Source organism: Daucus carota, chromosome 9, assembly GCF_001625215.2.
Source record: "Daucus carota subsp. sativus chromosome 9, DH1 v3.0, whole genome shotgun sequence".
Taxonomy (NCBI): domain Eukaryota; kingdom Viridiplantae; phylum Streptophyta; class Magnoliopsida; order Apiales; family Apiaceae; genus Daucus; species Daucus carota.
The window spans coordinates 42,843,857-42,864,313 of NC_030389.2; the positions used below are offsets into that span (position 1 = coordinate 42,843,857).

The 20,457-nt window shown below is 33.1% G+C and overlaps 2 protein-coding genes and 1 pseudogene across 3 annotated transcripts; all 3 read left to right on the forward strand.

Annotated features, from left to right (window-relative positions):
* Positions 1 to 3,343: 3,343 nt before the first annotated feature.
* On the forward strand, positions 3,344 to 6,466 carry LOC108202293 (E3 ubiquitin-protein ligase UPL5-like). 2 transcript variants are annotated; one of them, XR_010287771.1, is made up of 2 exons: positions 3,344 to 5,965; positions 6,216 to 6,466. XR_010287771.1 is itself a non-coding variant. In XM_017370681.2 (2 exons), exons 1-2 carry the CDS (start codon positions 4,590 to 4,592, stop codon positions 6,230 to 6,232), a joined length of 597 nt encoding a protein of 198 aa, XP_017226170.2. In that variant the 5' UTR covers positions 3,344 to 4,589; the 3' UTR covers positions 6,233 to 6,466. The 2 variants fall into 2 exon arrangements, 1 of the variants encoding a protein (XP_017226170.2); XM_017370681.2 differs by having other exon boundaries at positions 3,344 to 5,169.
* A 3,344-nt stretch (positions 6,467 to 9,810) lies between these two features.
* On the forward strand, positions 9,811 to 13,264 carry LOC108201672 (E3 ubiquitin-protein ligase UPL5-like; annotated as a pseudogene).
* A 2,631-nt stretch (positions 13,265 to 15,895) lies between these two features.
* On the forward strand, positions 15,896 to 19,278 carry LOC108201673 (E3 ubiquitin-protein ligase UPL5). The gene is made up of 3 exons (XM_064085479.1): positions 15,896 to 17,501; positions 17,930 to 18,519; positions 19,015 to 19,278. The coding sequence occupies exons 1-3, from the start codon at positions 15,896 to 15,898 to the stop codon at positions 19,276 to 19,278; spliced, it is 2,460 nt and encodes an 819-aa protein (XP_063941549.1).
* The last annotated feature ends 1,179 nt before the right edge of the window (positions 19,279 to 20,457 follow it).

The window sequence follows — 20,457 nt, forward strand, 5'->3', positions numbered from 1 at the left end:
TTATATGTATATATCTTTTTATATTTAAGGGACAATTTTATAATTGTATATATCTTTTTATATTAATTGTATACTTTTATTTATTTGTGGACACACAGTTTAATGCAACATCATCTTGTTGCCTGGCATTATCTGATAACTAAAAAAATGTGACAGCTATAATAAATATTACATATGATGCTCTGGGTTTTTACATAAATATATTTATTTCATTTAAATAACTCCAAAACAATAATAATTATCTAAAATTAATTTAAACTCCCAAGTCAAATTAAGATTTTACTTGGGCTAAAGTGAAAAACTAATTAAGGGATGAATCATCTCTTTTGTTAAAATTATTCTACAATTTTAGTCATATATATATTTATAATAATTAAATAAATTATTAAATCGATAGCATATATAATAGAGAAAAAAACATAATATTTGGAAATTGTTCTCCACCATATATTGTGGGCATCTTCTACCGTTCTACGTATAACAAATATGAACAAACATGTCACCTTTCATGAACGCCTGTATGAGGGGTATAAGTTACTCCCTCCGTCTCCACGAATTATTTACGTATAGTGTTTGCACGTATTTTAAGATTTGTATAAATTATAATTCCATAAATTTTAAAAAAATTTCTTTTTTTAATTAAAAGTTTAAACATCAAACTTTTATTTAAAAGAAAAAAAGTTAAAAAATATATTATAAAATTATAATATTATAAATAAATGAACGTGTAAAGACGTGCCAAAAAATAACGTAAAGAAATAAAGAGTACAGACGGAGTAATATATAATAGCATCGAAAGGTACTGTGACCGAATAGATGAACATGTCGATGTGGTCAAAATAAAAAATTATTGATACCGATGATTTGGATTCGACCTCAAAATAGGAAGGGGATAAGAATTCGGATTATTGCCATTTAAATATTTGTTTAGTTAGTGTAAAGCTATTGTCTAGCTAATCACATTGGTAGATTCTAGTGCTAAAATAATTGAAGTTGGATAACATGGGACTTTAGCTGCAACTGCCACGTATATGACTCGTACTTCTTCTATTGTGAGGTGACAAAATGACGATCCTTCCAAAATTTAAATTAAATTAAAAGGAACTCTCTTTTACGTACTTAGAGTTCTCTGTGCATTGTTTGATTTAGCAATATAACAACTTTTATGTTTTTATAGAATTTGGAAAACGTATTTCAAAGTGGAAGATAAATGATCAAAATAAAATTATATAATTTTCTTAATTTCAAGAATTATTGATTATTTCAGTAATAATTATCTAAGAAATTTGTTTTAAAATTCAATTTTCAGCTCAATTTGAAATATGAAATTAATCATTATATATAATAATAATAATAATAATAATAATAATAATAATAATAATAATAATAATAATATTCTCCATCAAAATTATATTTTACTTGTATTTTACAATGTTTTTTTTTTATAAAATCGATATTTCAATGGGTTTTGCGCAATCTTGTGTTGGAGGATTTTTCTCACTTGCATTTCCGGTTTTTTCCATGTGCACAAATATCGTGCAGATGATTGAGTGAATACACTTGCATATAGCTAGGTGGCCAAATGTCATTCCTCATATACCCCATGTTATTGTTACAATCAATTACTATCCCTTTAGAGCATCTCCAAGCGACTAGAACCATTAGCTAAATTATCTACATGGCATCTAGTTGGCATCTAGTGGCACTATTTAGATATTATGTAAAAAGTTAAGCACTCCAACCATTAACCCTTAGCAAAAAAATATAGATAACTAAAAATGGGGTTGCTACATTTGTAAAACCTCTAAAGATATTATGTATAATTTTAGATGATATAATTATACATAACACCATTGGAGTGAATCTAGGATATTTTAGCTATAATTTTAGATGATTATTCATATATCATATTATAGCTAATAAATATACATAACACCTTTGGAGATGCTCTTACCACATGTGTTTTACATTTTTCTTCCTGCCCATCACCATTACTATTATTTTTATAATCTCTTGCAGTCAAGATCCCCATTTTAACAAACACTACTACTGTTTACAGTGTTAAAAAAAATCAGACCTAATCGATTGAACTATCAATTGAGGGATTAATCAGAAATGGAATGAAAATCGGATTTATTTTAATATTAAAATATTATTTAATATTTAATTATAAATATATTAACTATTTACTAACTAATATATTTACTATATTCATAAACTTTATAATTATTCATATTTAAAGTAATATAGTATTTTAATTTTAATAATTTATCATATATACTTCCATTAAGAAATATATATATATAAGGATTAATCGGATTTCAAAAATTAAATCGATGGCCGACCTTGCAGGGATTAATCGAAGATTAATCAGTTAAATCGGGGATTTTTAGAACACTGACTATTTTTATAATCTGTTGGAATCAAGTTTTATTTCTCATTTTATTGGAGCCGTAGGAGTCCATTTTATTGGAATCAAGGATTAATAATATGAATTTGGCTAATATTATTAAGTGGACTTTTTATTTATTTGAATTTTAAAATATTTTAAAAAATTTATAGAATTGTTTCATAAATTAAATTATTTGAGTTTTAAGAATTAAAATGAACAATATTATTGGCGATGTAAAAATGTTGGTGGAACAATCACTATACTATATAATCCTCGTCCGCATGGAAGTTGTTTCGTAGTAGTATAATAATAATTAATATTAAATAATAAAATCATCCTTAAATTAAAAAAGTAATTGATGATGATGAAATTTGGTAGTTTGATATTTGTTAAAGATTTTGCTTGTTAATAAAACAAAGAGTATAAATTTGTCCAACAACTATTGAAATGACTACAACTCATGAACCAACAAGATCTCCGACTAATTTTAATTACACATTTTACTTTTAAAACAATTATACTAAAAATTCTAATTTTACTAAAGATTAAAGACTATACAAACCGATTGGAGAACAAATTTCCCATAATAAACAATATAATGATTTTACTAAAAAAAAATATATCCTTTTAAAATAAATTCATATCACGACATGTAATTGAGAATATTGTTTTTAGATATTAATCAAAATTTAAATAGGATAAAATGTTAATTTGCAAAAATTTTATATCTAAATAACGATACTGTAATATGTATATTACTAGATGATAATGTTATCTGGTTAAAGGACAATAAAATTATAATAAATAGATAAATAAAAAATAAAAAAATTATTTGAATCGGTGCTACGAACTTAAAGCTAAAACTTTAAAGCCATAAGGCCCATAACTATGATATTTTGGGGACATTTAAAATTTAAAACAACAGGCCCAAAAATTGGGCGGAAATATAGATGCAAATGTACTTAAATCCAGTATATATGCACACACGCAGGTAAACAGTTGAATTAGGGTTTTTTCTCTAGAGCCACATGAGCTCCAAAATTATTCATATTAGCCGTCTCTAAATTGTTCTTTCTCAGACACACAATATCGCCCATCGATTCCTGCAAACCCAAATCGGAAAAATTTATGCCACCCTGCTCCGATCCACTTCTTCTGAACCATCGAAATCGAAATCGAAATTATACCATACAGTTCCTTGTAAAATTGTTTTCTGAAATGAAAATAATAATTATTCGATCTGATGTCAACGATACGATTGAGTACGTTCTTGATTTGATCCAATCGAAATCTGGAATTCCATTGAACCAGCAGCTGTTAATTTATAAGAGCAAGCAGCTTTACCAGGAGCAAACCCTAGGGCAACGTTGTGGTGAAAATGATGCTGTGTTCATTAATTTGGAGATTGTGTAAACAGAATTCGGGGAGTGAAGCTTGGGACAGAGAAGCACGTCGCCTGATCTGAAGAAACCTAACTGATTATTTCAGTGATTTGCTGCGAGTGATGATGATATGGCTACAGGGCATTTCCAGGTATTTTCGTATTCTGATGCACCAGTTGCTTCATTGATACTAATTTTTTAGATCCCCATTTTCTTGTCATGGTTATTTAGATTTTAGAATATCAGTTGAATTTTCATCATTAGTATATTAATTATTAGTGTTTCAGCCTCATCGTGTGCAATGTACTCAAAAGAATCCTCCAGCAATCGTGATCTATAGATAAGCATCTCTAGGATCAGTACCTCATCACTAACTTGTGGAAGTAACATCATTGCCAAATGCCTTCTGCACTCAGAATTATCACCTCCTTATGCTCCAAAATCCAACTATAATCTTCATCCATCGTAGCATATTTAATAATTAAATAGCAGAAAGAAAGATTCCTCTTCCTTAAGGTTTTCCAAAATTGTCTAGCTAGGGCTGGAAAGTGCTTAGACATGTTATTCAGTTCCACTATGATGGCAACATACTGGTAGCACCCAAGATTTTCACTCTTTGTCGACAATAACTTCTCCAGTTCTTCAAGACAATAATCCATCTTATTCAACAGCCTAAAGAAAGTCTGAACCATGATACCAAATTCTTGATAAGGACCCCTGTGAGAGACCTTTCTGTAACCAAACTCAAGAAAATTCTTGAAATATCATGGTCACACAAAGGTCTCTCGGAATGGGCTGATGAAGAATTTAATATCATGGTTCAGACTTTCTTTAGGCCGTTGAATAAGATGGATTGTTGTCTTGAAGAACGGGAGAAGTTTTTTCCCACAAAGAGTGAAAATCTTGGGTGCTACCAGTATGTTGCAATCATAATGAAACTGAGTAACATGTCTAAGCACTTCCCAGCCTTAGCAGGACAATTTTGGACAACTTTGAGGAATAGGAAGCTTTCTTTCCGCTATTTAATTATTAAATTTGCTAGCAAGGATGATGATTATGGATGGATTTCGGAGCATAAAGAGGTGACTACTTTTGAGTGCAGAAGGCATTTGGCAATGATGTTACTTTCACGAGTTAGTGATGAGGATAACAGTCTGATCCTAGAGATGCTTATCGACAAATCACGATTTTTGGAGGATTCTTTTGAGTACATTGCACATGCTGAGGTTGAAACACTTCAAGCTAGTTTACATTTGCAGTTTAAAGATGAGGAAGCTACTGGCCCCGGTGTTCTGAGGGAGTGGGTTATCTTAGTTTGTCAAGCCATATTTGACCCTCGAAATGCCCTCTTTGTAGCTTGTCCAAATGATCGTAGAAGGTTTTTTCCGAATCCAGGTAAGCTTGGTGCTTCTGTCATTCTACTTTGCCCTATGTATGATTTCGTAGAAGTTATATATTGTTTACGTTCCTATCGGTAAAATGCTGCCATGTTTGATATAGTGATTTCTTTCAACATCAGTATTTCAAGAATTTATACATTGAAGGTGGTCAACTGAGATTACCTCACCGAGTTAATTTCATAAAACTGATAGTCTGGATTGGGGGGAACACAGCCACCCCATACTTCCCTTGAATCCCTCCCTTTGTCCTCAGATAAATTCAAATTCCAAAATTAATGACTAGGGTGGATCCAATCCACCTAGAATACTTCAAGTTTGCTGGAAGAGTAGTTGCATTGGCTTTAATTCCCAAAGTTCAGGTTGGCATTGTCTCTGATAGAGTATTATTTTTACAACTGGCCGGAAAGAAAGTTCCTGTGGAAGACATACGGGATATAGATCCAGTCTTCTACACTAGTTGCAAGCGAATATTCGAAATGGATCCAGAGGAAGTTGATCAAGATGCTCTAGCTTTAACATTTATTGTCGAAACCGACAACTTTGGTTCCAAGACTATTGAGCTCTGCCCTGATGGATTCTTTTTTTCCGGTGAATAGTTAAAATAGAGTAAACTATGTTGCCCGGCTTCTTTAATATCACTTTGTTGATTCTGTTAAGGATCAGGTAGCTCAGTTTGCTCAAGGGTTTGACGATATCATGAATTTGGACAGGCTCCGGGAATCATTTTTTCAATGCTTAGAACTTGAAGATTTTGATTGGATGCTGTATGGCAGTGCATGAAAGAACTCTAAGTTTGTTTCTATTCCTTTCGACTAGCTGTGCACAATGCACTTTGTTTTACATATTCTCCTCATAAGTTTTGCTTTTCTTATGAGTTGGTCCCCAATCTTAAATTGCAGACTATGGCCAGTATTTTCCATTATATATATTCAATGACATGATCCATAATATTATGAAAGTTCTGATGAGTTATCTACTTATAATTCTTTCGACTAGCTATGATATTATAACATTATTAAGAATCACCCTCTTAAATTGCAGACTGTGGTGAGTCGTGAGTATATGTCAGCAGGACACAGGAAAGCTCTCCTATTCTTTTGGACGTCGCTGAAGAATCTACCTGTAGAAGGTTTTGGTTATACATTTACAAGGTTGTGTTTTCTTCCTTAATTACCAGTCGGTGGAAGTCATGCAAGATGGTCTAAGCCTCATTACCCAGGATACATTATCTGTCGGGATGTCAATTCTCTTGGTGGCACGTACAAAAATTAATACAAGCATTACATAATATATGTTCTTGTCAGTTTTTTTTTCAATTTGTTTTTAAACAGCAGTAATTTACATGATAAAAACAATTGACGGTCTTGTAATCATCCAAAGATATATAAACAGTATATTAAAATATTATAAAATCAAATAACAAATATTCTACCGTACAACTTAGCCAAACGATTATAATTAATATTGTTATTTTTTTTTCAAGTCTGTGATTAATCAGGTTAACGATTGAATAGTACACTAGAAGAAAATATGAAAATATGGCAGAACTGAACAGAAGTCGGTCATAAATAAGTGAAATCGGGAGGGGTCATAACCGACAGCTAGGAAGCTAACCGATGATAATTGTCTATAACAATCCTGCCTGAATGAAAACCAATAATGTTCGGAAAGTATATATCACTACAACAAAACAGGATATTTACGACGGAAATTGAGCCTAATATTCGTCGTAAAGTAACTACCGACGAAGTCTATTATAAATTTCCGTCGCAAGTTCCGGAGAACTTAAAGTTACTACAAAATCCACACACTAAATGAAAGTCTATTTTTTTTCAAAATTTATGTCAATCAATATTAAAACGTTACATTCACATTCGTACGGTTGGATCGTCCAAAATAATTTTCTTAAAAATAGTTTCATGTTTTGGGTAAGAAATCGATTATAGACTAAGTAATTTGAACGCATTTGACAACAAAATCCACACACCAAATCAAAGGCTATTTTTTTTTCAAAACTTATTTTAATCAATATTTACGGTCGGATCGTCCAAAATATTTTTTTAAAAAATAGTTTCATATTTTGGGTAAGTATTCGATTAAAGGCTAAGTAATTTGACCGTATTTGACTACAAAATCAACACACCAAATAAAAGGCCCATTTTTTGAAAATTTATTTTAATCAATATTAACACGTCACTATAACATCCTTAGTTCCGTACGGTTGGATCGTCGAAAATAATTTTTTAAATAATTTAATGATTTAGGTAAGTATTCGATTTTTAAGTAATTTGACCGCATTTGACTACAAAATCCAGACATCAAATAAAATGCTATTTTTCTTAAAATTTATTTTAATCAATGTTGACACGTTATAATAACATCCTCACGGTCGGATCGTCAAAAATAATTTCTACATGTGTCCGATGACATTAAATATGGTTGGTGAATTGACGATAGAAACCGTCGTAAGTTAATATTGCAAAAAATGACGTCATCTTTAGATCCAGCACTTTCTCATTTTTCTAGTTTAAAATTTATTAAAATAACAAACTTATGACAAAAGATCACATTCCGTCATAAGTTTCATGTAAGTGGGTCCCATATGCAAATAAAATAATAAACAATTCAAAAATTAGTCGCAAGTTCATATTTCCGTCATAAGTTTCATATAAATGGGTCCCATATGCAAATAAAAATTTACGACGGATTTTCCGTCATATTATAAATTCATAGGCTCCAATTCTATTTATTCAAATTTAAAAATAAGAGAAAACAAACATTAATTTTCATTTTTCAACAATAAATAAAGAATTTATGACAGAAATTTTGGTCATAAAGTAGAAATTACGACGAAATTTGTGATGAACAAATGTCTAAAGTTGTAGAAACACTACTTTATGACGGAAATTATTCGTCGTAAGTTTGTCTGTTCAAAGGAAAATTTTAGCGTGTTTTTTGGTTTCCCGCCAATATTTGGTATCCAAAATATATATTTAACTTGTGCATAAATATATTCACATACATCTAAAACCAATATGCACCACAATTAATATCCATCCAAAATTCACAATCAACCACACAATTAGTTACTCCCTCCGTCCCCCTGAATTGTATACATTGGGGGACGGGGACGCGGCACGGACTTTAATGCTCCTGTAAAGTGTAGTTGTGTAATTTATTTTTAAAATTTTCTTTTTCTGAATTAAAGTTTGAATGTTATATTTTTATTCAGAAAAAGAAAATCTCAAAAATAAGTTACGGAACTATATTTTATAAGAGCATTGAAATGCGTGTCGAACAGTTGAAAAGAAACGTATACAATTAAATGGGACAGAGGGAGTATAAGAAACCATAGCTTTTATAATTAATATTCAATCATGTGCAAAACTTACACCATATCCTAAATCCATATTCGTCCATGTACGTAAGTTAAATTATCTTTACATAAACGTAGATCGTCTTACAACATACAGGCATCCATAATATGCCAAAAAAAGTTCAGAAATAAATATAACAAAAAGTTTTGGAAAATTGAATTTACCGCCAAAAATATATTTTGAAAAGTTGAATTTATTGCCCTGCTAACTTAAGACAGAATCTGTCGTAAATTAGAACATGATATAATTTTCATTTTTTTTTAAACTAGTATAATTATATAATTATGTGAACTTATGATGGCGTAGTTATGATGGAATCGGAAATCATTTTATTTTCATTTATTTGTTATTTTTAGTTAGCCAAATATGTTAACTTACGACGAAAAAATAAACACATCATTTTCATTTATTTTTCGTTTTTGAATAGCTATAATTATATAATTATGTGAACTTATGATGGTGTAGTTACGACGGAATCAAAACCATTTTATTTTCATTTATTTTTTGTTTTTAATTTGCTAAATAAGTTAACTTACGACAGATTAATTATGACGCAAAACGTAACTTACGACGGTTATTTACGATGATTTTTTTCAAGAGAAAATTTCACGATAATGATGTCACTTCAGAACAATTGTCGATGTTGCATCATACAGTAAAAGCACTCAAATACAAAACATTGTCAAAAAAAAATTGATAATAAATTACTTGTAAATTAAAAGTTATTTAACTTAAAAGGCGTGTTAGACTTTTATACTAACAAGCTTATTGACGGTGTCAAGCACATGTTTAAATACTTTTTTAAAAATATTATTTATAGAAGTATAATGTTTTTTTATTTGATTACATTATCATTTTTTTAATATACAAATTTACATTATCGTTGTTTAGATATAAAATTATATATTAACATTTGATCCTTTTTTGATTTTTATAATAAAATTTAAAATATGATCCAAGTATTAATATATAACAATTTTATAGCTAAACAATAATAGTGTAAATATGTATATTAAGTTTTTTATATGTATAAATACGTATATTAAAAAAATGATACTGTAATCAAATAATTAAAAAGATAATAAAACTATAATAAATAATAAATTAAAAATTATTTAAATCTGTGCGTGTAATTGTTACCAAAGCCCAAAATGGTTTGCGGATATATATATATAGATGCAAATGTAAATTGGGTAGACGCGCACACACACAAAGTAAGCAGCTGCGCTCGATATTAGTGTTCATTCTTACACACAATTATGTCGCTCATCGATTCCTGCAAACCCGATTATGCGGCTAACGGCTCCACTTCTTCTGAGTTGTCTAAGAACTCTACCATACAGTTCTTTGTAAGATTGTTTTCTGAAATTGAAACCTCAGTTATCCGAGCTGATGTTAACGATACGATTGAGCACGTTCTTGATTTGATACAATCGAGATCTGGAATTCCATTGAACGGGCAGCCGTTAATCTATAAGAGCAAGCAGCTTTACCCGGAGCAAACCCTAGGGCAATGTTGTATCGAAAATGATGCTGTGTTACAGTTGGTTGGAGTCATGCCGAGTACTCGTCATGTGAAAGCTCAACAAACATCTGATGAGATTGTTTCATTGATTTGGAGATTGTGTAAACGGAATCCGGGGAATAAATCTTGGGACAGTGAAGCACGTTACCTGATTCGAAGAAACCTGACTGATTATTTCACTGATTTGCTGGCGAGTGATGATGATAGGGCTGTAGGGGATCTGCAGGTATTCTCGTATTCTGGTGCACCAGCTGCGTTAGCAATGTTATATATGTCTCCGGATCATATGATCTTTGGTGATGAGTTGATACGGCAGTTGGTTTGGGTCATTGCGTTTATGCCTCCATATTCCTTCCAACAATGTGTCCGTATTTTGCTTGAGATTTGCAAGCCGTTGCATGGGATGCCATATTATGGTGAAAATGTTATCTTTGACACATGCCGAACTTGTCTTAGTTCTATGGTAGCTTGTATCGAAATTGAGGCAGCATCGGATGGAGGTTTCGTTACTTTAAAAGATATGCTAACATTTGTTAGAGAGGCTGTTGATAAGATAATTCTTACAATGGATGGTGGTATACAACCAGATACAAGTATGAGTCCCTCGCTTTCTTTAGTGACAGAAGAGCTTCTCCATTTTCAAAGCTTTCTGATTCCTTTAAAAAGGTTTATACCAGAGGAGCTATTACATGGTGGTTATTGTTACACAAAGGCCTCTCAAGGTGAACCTTATATTTTAACATACACGGAAGATTTTAAATTCATACTTGAGATTTTCTTTAGGCTCTTGAAGAAGATGGATGATTGTCTTGAAGAATTGGAGAAGTTGTTGCCCACAGAGAGTGAAAATCTTGGGTGCAACCAGTATGTTCAGATCATAATTGAACTGAATGACATGTCAAAGCACTTTCCAGCCCTATCTGGACAATTTTGGAAAACCTTAAAGAAGAGGAAGCTTTCTTTCTGCTATTTAATTATTAAATATGCTACGAGGGATGATGATTATAGTTGGATTTTGGAGCATAAGGAGGTGACTGATTCTGAGAGCAGAAGGCATTTGGCAATGATGTTACTTCCACAAGTTAGTGATGACGATGACTACCTGATCCTAGAGATGCTTATCTATAGATCACGGTTGTTGGAGGATTCATTTGAGTACATTGCACACGGTGAGGCTGATACACTTTAAGCTGGTTTAACTGTGGAGTTTAAAGATGAGGAAGCTACTGGCCCCGGTGTACTGAGGGAATGGTTTGTCTTAGTTTGTGAAGCCATCTTTGATCCTCAAAATGCCCTCTTCGTAACTTGTCCAAATGATGGCAGAAGGTTTTTTCCTAATCCAGTTAAGCTTGCTGCTTTTTTAATATAGGTAAATAGAATCCAAAAGGAGGTTAGGTATTTCTCTCTGACAGGGAGATCTTCGGGAACGATTTCAGTTGAATTTTGTGCATATTAATAGTCTATAGGTTGCATACACAGTTAGGTAGTACTTAATTATTAAATCTAATCTTTTTTTAGATCCCCATTTTAATTCTTTTCATGGTTATTTAGAGTTTAAAATATCAGTTGAATTTTCCTTTTATATATAGTGATAGTTGCTAAATAGTTGCTTTCATCATTAGTATATTAATTGTTCTATAAACTGAATGAGGTCAGTTGTGAATAACTCACCGAGTGCTATCATACCTGATATTACGGGATGCAGATCCAATCTTGTACAGTAGTTGCAAGAGAATATTGGAGATGGATCCTGAGGAAGTTGATGAAGATTCTCTAGCTTTAACATTTATTGTAGAAACCGACAAGCTAGGATGCAGGAATATCGTGGAGCTCTACCTGGATGGAAAAAATATTGCTGTGAATAGTTCAAATATAGACAATTATGTTTCTAGGCTTGTTCAATATCATTTTGTTGATTCTGTTAAGGATCAGGTGGCTCAGTTTGCTCAGGGCAGTGATGATATCATAAGTTCGGGGAGGCTTAGGAAATCATTTTTCCAATTCTTAGAACTAGAAGATTTTGACAAGCTGCTGTATGGCAGTGAAAAAGCTCTAATTGTTGAAGATTGGAAGTCTTACACTGACTACAATGGCTACGAGGAGACTGATCCTCAGATATCCTGGTTCTGGGAGGTATGTGAGTCAGTAAAACTTCTTTTCTGTAAGGCTTTTCAGAGTAAGGTTTTTATGTTTAGGGTCCAGGTCCCTGTTATATGTATGTCAGATGCCTCTTAACCAACACACTATTTTCTGGCCATTGGATTAATATCCAGCGGCCACGATTATCAGGATTATCAGAATTATAACAAAATTTTAATACATCTCGTTTTTTTTATAACCGCTAGACGGGGCCTCTGTCTAGCGGTTAAAAAATGTTGGAAAGACCTCGTCCGAGCCAGGGGCCTCTTAACCAACACACTATTTTCTGGCCGTTGAATATCCAACGGCCAGGATTATCAGAATCACCAGAATTATAACAAAAGTTTAATGCATCCCGTGTTTTTTAACCGCGGGACGGGTCCCTGTCTAGCGGTTAAAAAATGGTGCAAAGACCTCGTCCGACGGTTAAAAAGCGCCGGACGTAGGTTATAATCCTCGCCGCTGGATATTCATCCAATGACCGGGTTGGTTAAGAGGTCATTGGCATATGTATGCCGGGACCGATACCCTTATGTTTAAGGCTTTTTTTCTATTATGCGGTGTTTATATATGCTATGAAATGATCCATCATAGTATGCAAGTTCTGATGTGTTATCCACTGATCCTTTCCACTAGCTGTGCACAATGCAATTTGTTTTGAATATCCTGGTCATAAGTTTTATTTTTCCTATGAGCTGAATTTCGTATATGATATTACATTATATCTTTTTCTTTCGTATGAGATTACAGAAAGATAGCTACATAATTATCCATGCTAAATTGCAGACTGTCGGAAGTATGTCAGCAGGGCAGAGAAAAGCTCTCCTATTCTTTTGGACGTCACTGAAGAATTTACCTGTAGAAGGTTTCAGTGGCTTAAACTCCCGGCTATACATTTACAAGCTGAGCGAGAGCTGCAATCGCCTTCCAACTTCTCAGACTTGCTTTTATCGGTTGTGTTTTCCTCCTTACCAATCGTTGAAAGTCATGCAAATCGTCTAAGTCTCATCACCCAGGATCATGTAGGCTGCAGCTTTGGGACCTCATGAGAACAAATATCAATACAAAGCTTATTTCAAAATTAGAGCCGGAACAGTTTTTTGTACTATCGGATTGCATAGTTTCCTTTTATGGTTTATAATCGATAATTATCCGTAATTACGTAATAATTTTCTCAAGTTACTTTTAGCCTGTGCTTCACATGACGCTTGGCTACCTTGTATTTCTAGCAGGGAGGGAGTTGGTGTTGCAAAAGTAGCATGGCTGAACAAATCTTTTTGCAGAACTCGCAGGGGAAATAGGTTTGCGATCACTAGCTTCTAAATTGCGAGAAATTATATATTTCTTGTGCTTTAAAATTCTAAAGTTGTAGATAAAAACGTTTCGAAGTGAGCAAAACTGCATTGATTATTTTTCTTGAAATTCAAATACAAATTTAGTGTTTAGTCCTCTCTCATTAATGAAAACAAGAGCTACTATACAATTTAGAGAGAACGGAAAATGATAACCGAATGGATAAATTTACCATTATACCCTTCCTAATGATATACACCGTCGGCTTTTAGCATCAGTCAAACTAGGGCTCTAGCGTTGACATTTCAACATAATATATGAATGCGAGACTATAGCTAGGTTGGTCCTTTTTGTATCCACTACAACAAACTCGTCTATTTATGACGGAAGTTAGGCCTTCTTTCCCTCGTAAGTTTCCAATTTATGACGGAAATTATCTGTCGTTTTTGCTCAAGTAGTAAGTTCAAAAACCGTCACAATTTTCCATGAGTGTCGTAAGTTTGATCAAGCGTCGTAAGTTGACCTGGTAGGGCCCACAATTCCAGCATATTCATAGTTAAACTTACGACGTATAGTCCGTCGTAAGTTGGACATTTTACGACGGAAAGTTCCGTCGTATGTTCATTGTGAACCCACAGTTTCATATTTTTGGTCCCGTTCCTGCGTCGAACAGTTCCGCTGATAGTTATCTTACGACTAAGCCTATTATGAATATCCGTCGTAAATTATAGAGAAATCTTGAATTTACAACATGTATATCCGTCGTATGTTTAGATTTATATTCTAAAGCCCCGGCAGTTGATCACTAATTTATGACCGAACACATAACCGTTTCATATAAGTGGATCCCATTTGCCAATAGAATAATAAGCAACTTATGACAGAATTTTCGTCATTTCTATTTTTATAAATTTAAAAATAATAGAAATTAAAAATTAATTTTCAACAATAAATATAGAATTTATGACTAGAAAATTCGGTCGTAAAGTAGAACTTACGACGAAATTCACGATGAACAGATGTCAGAAGGTGCGGAAACACTAATTTATACGACAGAAATATTTCGTCGTTAGTTTGTCTGTTCAGAGGAAAATTTTAGCTTGCTTTTTGGTTTCCTAGCCAATACCCGACATCCAAAATATATATTGAAATATGAACAACCCAATCTATATCCTTTATCAGTAAACTAATCCCTCATTTAGTGAATTATGAGAAGTATCAAATATCAAATTATCAAAATTTGATTATCATTATATAAATTTTATTTAAAAATAATAATTACACTACTATATATGAAAGGACTCAAAGTTTGGTGGGGAGCTATTAATGTAACAACTATCACACAAATAGAATTACATCACTAACAAAATTATTCATTTCAATTTTTAAAACTCAGATCTATTAAATGAATCTATAAAATTCTTATTATTAGAATTCAAATAAATAAGGACCATGTTGATATTAGTAGCTAAATACGTATTAATACAAAATTTAATTCAAGACATGTCCATATAAATATGGAGTCTATGTTGATATCATTAGTTAAATACATATTAATACGGATTTAATTTAATTCATGTACTTCATAATATTGTGATAAAGATGAAGAAGAAGAAGGTGTTGGTAACATTGCAATGACAAATACCAAATTCCACTATAATGATGTCACTTCATAACAATTTTCGATGTTGCATCGTATAGTAAAAACACCGAAATACAAGACATTGTAAAAAAACTTGATAAAAAATTATTTTTAAATTAAAGTTATTTAACTTAAAAGGTGTGTTAGACTTCTATACTAACAAGCTTATGGCCGGGCGTCACGCACTTTTAAATACTTTTTTTAAAATTATTATTTATAGAAGTATAATGTCTTCTTATTTGATTACATTATCATTTATAATATACAAATTTACATTATCATTGTCTAGATATAAAATTTTTATATATTAACACTTGATCATATTTTAAATTTTATTAAAATTTAAAATATGATCAAATGTTAATATATAACAGTTTTATAGCTAAACAATAATAGTGTGAATATATATATTAAAGTTTTTATGTATAAATACATATATTAAAAAAACGATACTAAATCAAATAAAGAGATAATAAAACTATAATAAATAGTAAATTAAAAATTTATTTAAATCCGTGCGTGTACTGTTACCAAAGCTAAAATTTGTGATGATTATGAAATTTGGGCACATTTCAAAATTTAAACTGCGGGCCCAAAATGGTTTGCGGATATATAGATGCAAATGTAAATTGGATAGATACGCGCACACAAAGTAAGCAGCTGAATTAGGGTTTTTTCTCTCCAGCCTCGCCTAAACTATTATGCTCGAAATCAGTGTTCATTCTTACACACAATTATGTCGCTCATGGATTCCATTTCTTCTTATGGCTCCATTTCTTCTCAGCCGTCGAAATCGAACCCTACCATACAGTTCTTTGTAAGATTGTTTTCTGAAAAGGAAACATTAGTTATCCGAGCTGATGTTGACGATACGATTGAGCACGTTCTTGATTTGATCCAATCGAAAAGTGGAATTCCATTGAATGGGCAGCCGTTAATCTATAAGAGCAAGCAGCTTTACCCGGAGCAAACCCTAGGGCAATATTGTGTCGAAAATGATGCTGTTTTACAGGTGGTTGGAGTCATGCCGAGTACTCGTCATGTGAAAGCTCAACAAACAGCTGATGAGATTGTTTCATTGATTTGGAGATTGTGTAAACGGAAACCAGGGAATAAATATTCTTTGGACAGCGAAGCACGTTACCTGATTCGAAGAAACCTGACTGATTATTTCACGGATTTGCTGCCGAGTGATAATGATATGGCTATAGGGCATCTGCAGGTATTCTCGTATTCTGGTGTACCAGCCGCGTTAGTTATGTTATATATGTCTCCTAATCATGTAATGTTTGGTGATGAGTTGTTACGAGAGTTGGTTTGGGTCATTTCGTTTATGCCTCCATATTCCTTCCAACAATGTGTCCATATTTTGCTGGAGATTTGCAAGCCCTTGCGTGGGATGCCATATTATGCTGACAATGTTATCTTTGACACGTGCCGAACTTGTCTTAGTTCTATGGTGGAATTTATTGAATTCGAGGCAGCATCAGATGGAGGTGGATGCACTGATTTCGTTACTTTAAAAGATATACTAACATTTGTTGGAGAGGCTGTTGATAAGATAATTCTTACAATGGATGGTGGTATACAACCTGATACAAGTATGAGTCCCTCGCTTTCTTTAATGACGGAAGAGCTTCTCCATTTTAAAAGCTTTATGATGCCTTTAAAAAGGTTTATACCAGAGGAGCTATTACATGGCGGTTATTGTTACACAGAGGCCTCTCAAGGTGAACCTTATACTTTAACATACACGGAAGATTTTAACTTCATGCTTAGGATTTTCTTTAAGCTGTTGAAGAAGATGGATGATTGTCTTGAAGAATTGGAGAAAAAGTTGTTGCCCACAGAGAGTGAAAATCTTGGGTGCAACCAGTATGTTCAGATCATAATTGAACTGAATGGCATGTCTAAGCACTTTCCAGTCCTCGCTAGACAATTTTGGAAAACCTTAAGGAAGAGGAAGCTTTCCTTCTGCTATTTAATAATTAAATATGCTACGAGGGGTGAAGATTATAGTTGGATTTTGGAGCATAAGGATGTGATTGATTCTGAGTGCAGAAGGCATTTGGCAATGATGTTACTTCCACAAGTTAGTGATGAGGATGATGACTACCTAGAGATCCTTATAGAGAGATCACGATTGTTGGAGGATTCATTTCAGTACATTGCACACGCTGAGGCTGATACACTTCGAGCTGGTTTAACTTTGGAGTTTAAAGATGAGGAAGCTACTGGCCCCGGTGTACTGAGGGAATGGTTTGTCTTAGTTTGTGAAGCCATCTTTGATCCTCAAACTGCCCTCTTTGTAGCTTGTCCAAATGATGGCAGAAGGTTTTTTCCAAATCCAGGTAAGCTTGCTTCTTTTTTAATATAGGTAAATTGAATCCAAAAAGAGGTTCGGTATTTTTCTCCGAGAGGAAGAGTTCCTTTTTTCCTTTTTCTCTCTTCGGGAATGATTTCCGTTGAATTTTGTGCATCTTAATAGTCTACAGGTTGCATAGACAGTTAGATAGTACTTAATTATTAAATCTAATCTTTTTTTAGATCCCCGTTCTCCTTTCATGGTCATTTAGAGTTTAGAATATCAGTTGAGTTTTCCTTTTATATATAGTGAAAGTTGCTAAATAGATTGCTTTCATCAGTAGTATATTAATTATTCTATAAACTGAATGAGGTCAGCTGTGAATAACTCACCTAGTGCTATCATACCTGATATTACCGAGTCCTGATAATTAGTTCAATTTAGAGAAAATTTATGACTTTTTCTGTTTTGCAGCGTCGAAGGTGGATCCATTGCACCTAGAATACTTCAAGTTTGCTGGACGAGTAATTGCATTGGCCTTGATGTACAATGTTCAGGTTGGCATTGCCTTTGATAGAGTACTTCTTTTACAATTGGCCGGAACGAATGTTTCTCTGGAAGATATACGGGATGCAGATCCAATCTTGTACAGTAGTTGCAAGAGAATATTGGAGATGGATCCTGAGGAAGTTGATGAAGATTCTCTATCTTTAACATTTAGTGTAGAAACCGACAAGCTAGGATGCAGGAATGTCGTGGAGCTCTACCCTGATGGAGAAAATATTGCCGTGAATAGTACAAATAGAGAAAATTATGTTGCTAGGCTTGTTCAATATCATTTTGTTGATTCTATTAAGGATCAGGTAGCTCAGTTTGCTCAGGGTTTTAATGATATCATAAGTTCGGGGAGGCTTAGGAAATCATTTTTCCAATTCTTAGAACTAGAAGATTTTGACAGGCTGCTGTATGGCAGTGAAAAAGCTTTAAGTGTTGAAGATTGGAAGTCTCACACTGACTACGATGGCTACGAGGAGACTGATCGTCAGATATCCTGGTTCTGGGAGGTATGTTAGTCAGTAATACTTCTTTTCTTTAAGGCTTTTATGTTTAAGTCTTCTTTTTCCATTATGAGGTGTTATCCACTAATCATTTCGACTAGCTGTGCACAATGCAGTTTGTTTTGAATATCCTCCTCATAAGTTTTATTTTTCCTATGAGCTGAATTTTATGTATGATATTACATTATACTCTCTCCGTCTCTTTTTAATTGTCCACTATTGACTTTCACAAATTAAGCATTTTTTGACCAAAGATTACGTATAAATCTTTCATTGTTTTAAAAAGTTATATTTTAAAATAGATTTTATATATGTACTTTATAATGATAGAATTTTAAAATATTTTTCGAATTATATAATATATATAAAATTATCCCTTCAAAGTTTGGTCAATTTGACCGTTGACAGTCAATAATGGCCAACTAAAAAAGTACCGATCTATCTTTTTTTTCGTATGAGACTACAAGAGATAGCTACATAATTATCCATCTTAAATTGCAGACTGTGGCGAGTATGTCAGCAGGGCAGAGAAAAGCTCTCCTATTCTTTTGGACGTCACTGAAGAATCTACCTGTAGAAGGTTTCGGTGGCTTAACCTCCCGGCTATACATTTACAAGGTGAGTGAGAGCTGCAATCGCCTTCCAACTTCTCAGACTTGCTTCTATCAGTTGTCTTTTCCTCCTTACCAATCGTTGAAAGTCATGCAAGATCGTCTAAGTCTCATCACCCAGGATCATGTTGGCTGCAGCTTTGGGACCTTTTGAGAACATTACATGTCGGGATCGAAACTCTCTTTGTGCTTCACATGACGCTTGGCTACCTTGTATTTCTAGCAGCGAGGGAGTTGATGATGCAAAAGTAGCATGGCTGAACAAATCTTTGCAAAACTAGCAGGGCAAATAGAACTGCGATCACTAGCTGTCTAGCTTCTAAATTGCAAGAAATTAATTTATATTTTTTGTGCTTTAAAATTTTAAAGTTGTAGATTAAAACGTTCCGGAGTGAGCAAGAGTATACATTGATTATTTTTCTTGAAATTCAAATACAAATTTAGTGTTTAGTCCTCTATCATGAATGAAAACAAGAACTACTATATACAATTTAAAGAGAACGGAAAATGATAAACGACTAGACAAATTTACCAATATACCCATGATATACGCGTTACACAATAGGCCTTTAGCATCGGTCAAACTAGGGTTTTAGCGTTGGCATTTCAGTATAGCATATGAATGCGACACTATAGGTTGGTCCTTTTTGTATCCACTACAACAAACTGGGCTATTTATATACGACGAAAATTAAGACTTAATTCCGTCGTAAGTTTCCAATTTACAACGGAAATTATCCATCATTTTTGATCAAGTAGTAAGTTCGCCTTAATTCCGTCGCAAGTTTGCAATTTTCGAGGGAAATTATCCGTCGTTTTTCCTCAAGTAGTAAGTTCGAAAAAAGTTCGAAAAACCGTCACAATTTTTCACAGGTGTCGTAAGTTTGATTAAGCGTCGTAAGTTGACCTGGTAGGACCCACAATTCCAGCATATTCATAGTTAAACTTACGACGTACAGTCCGTCGTAAGTTGGACATTTTAGGACCGAAAGTTCCATCATGTTTATTGTGGACCCACAGTTTCGTATTTTTGGTTCCGTTCTTGCGACGAAAAGTTCTGTCGGTAGTTTTCTCACGACTCAGTCTATTGTAAACATCTGCTGTAAATTATAGAGAAATGTGAAACTTTTGACATATATATCTGTGGTAAGTTTAGATATATATTCTAAAACCCCTGCAATTTTCTATTTTTCTGCCATTTTTTACCATTCAAGAATGGTCAAAAACCTGTCCATCCATGCATTCACTATCCAATATATACCTAACAGACATTTTAACTATTATAAAATGCAAGCAAATATTTAATCCACAATATCATAATTTTCATTAACAA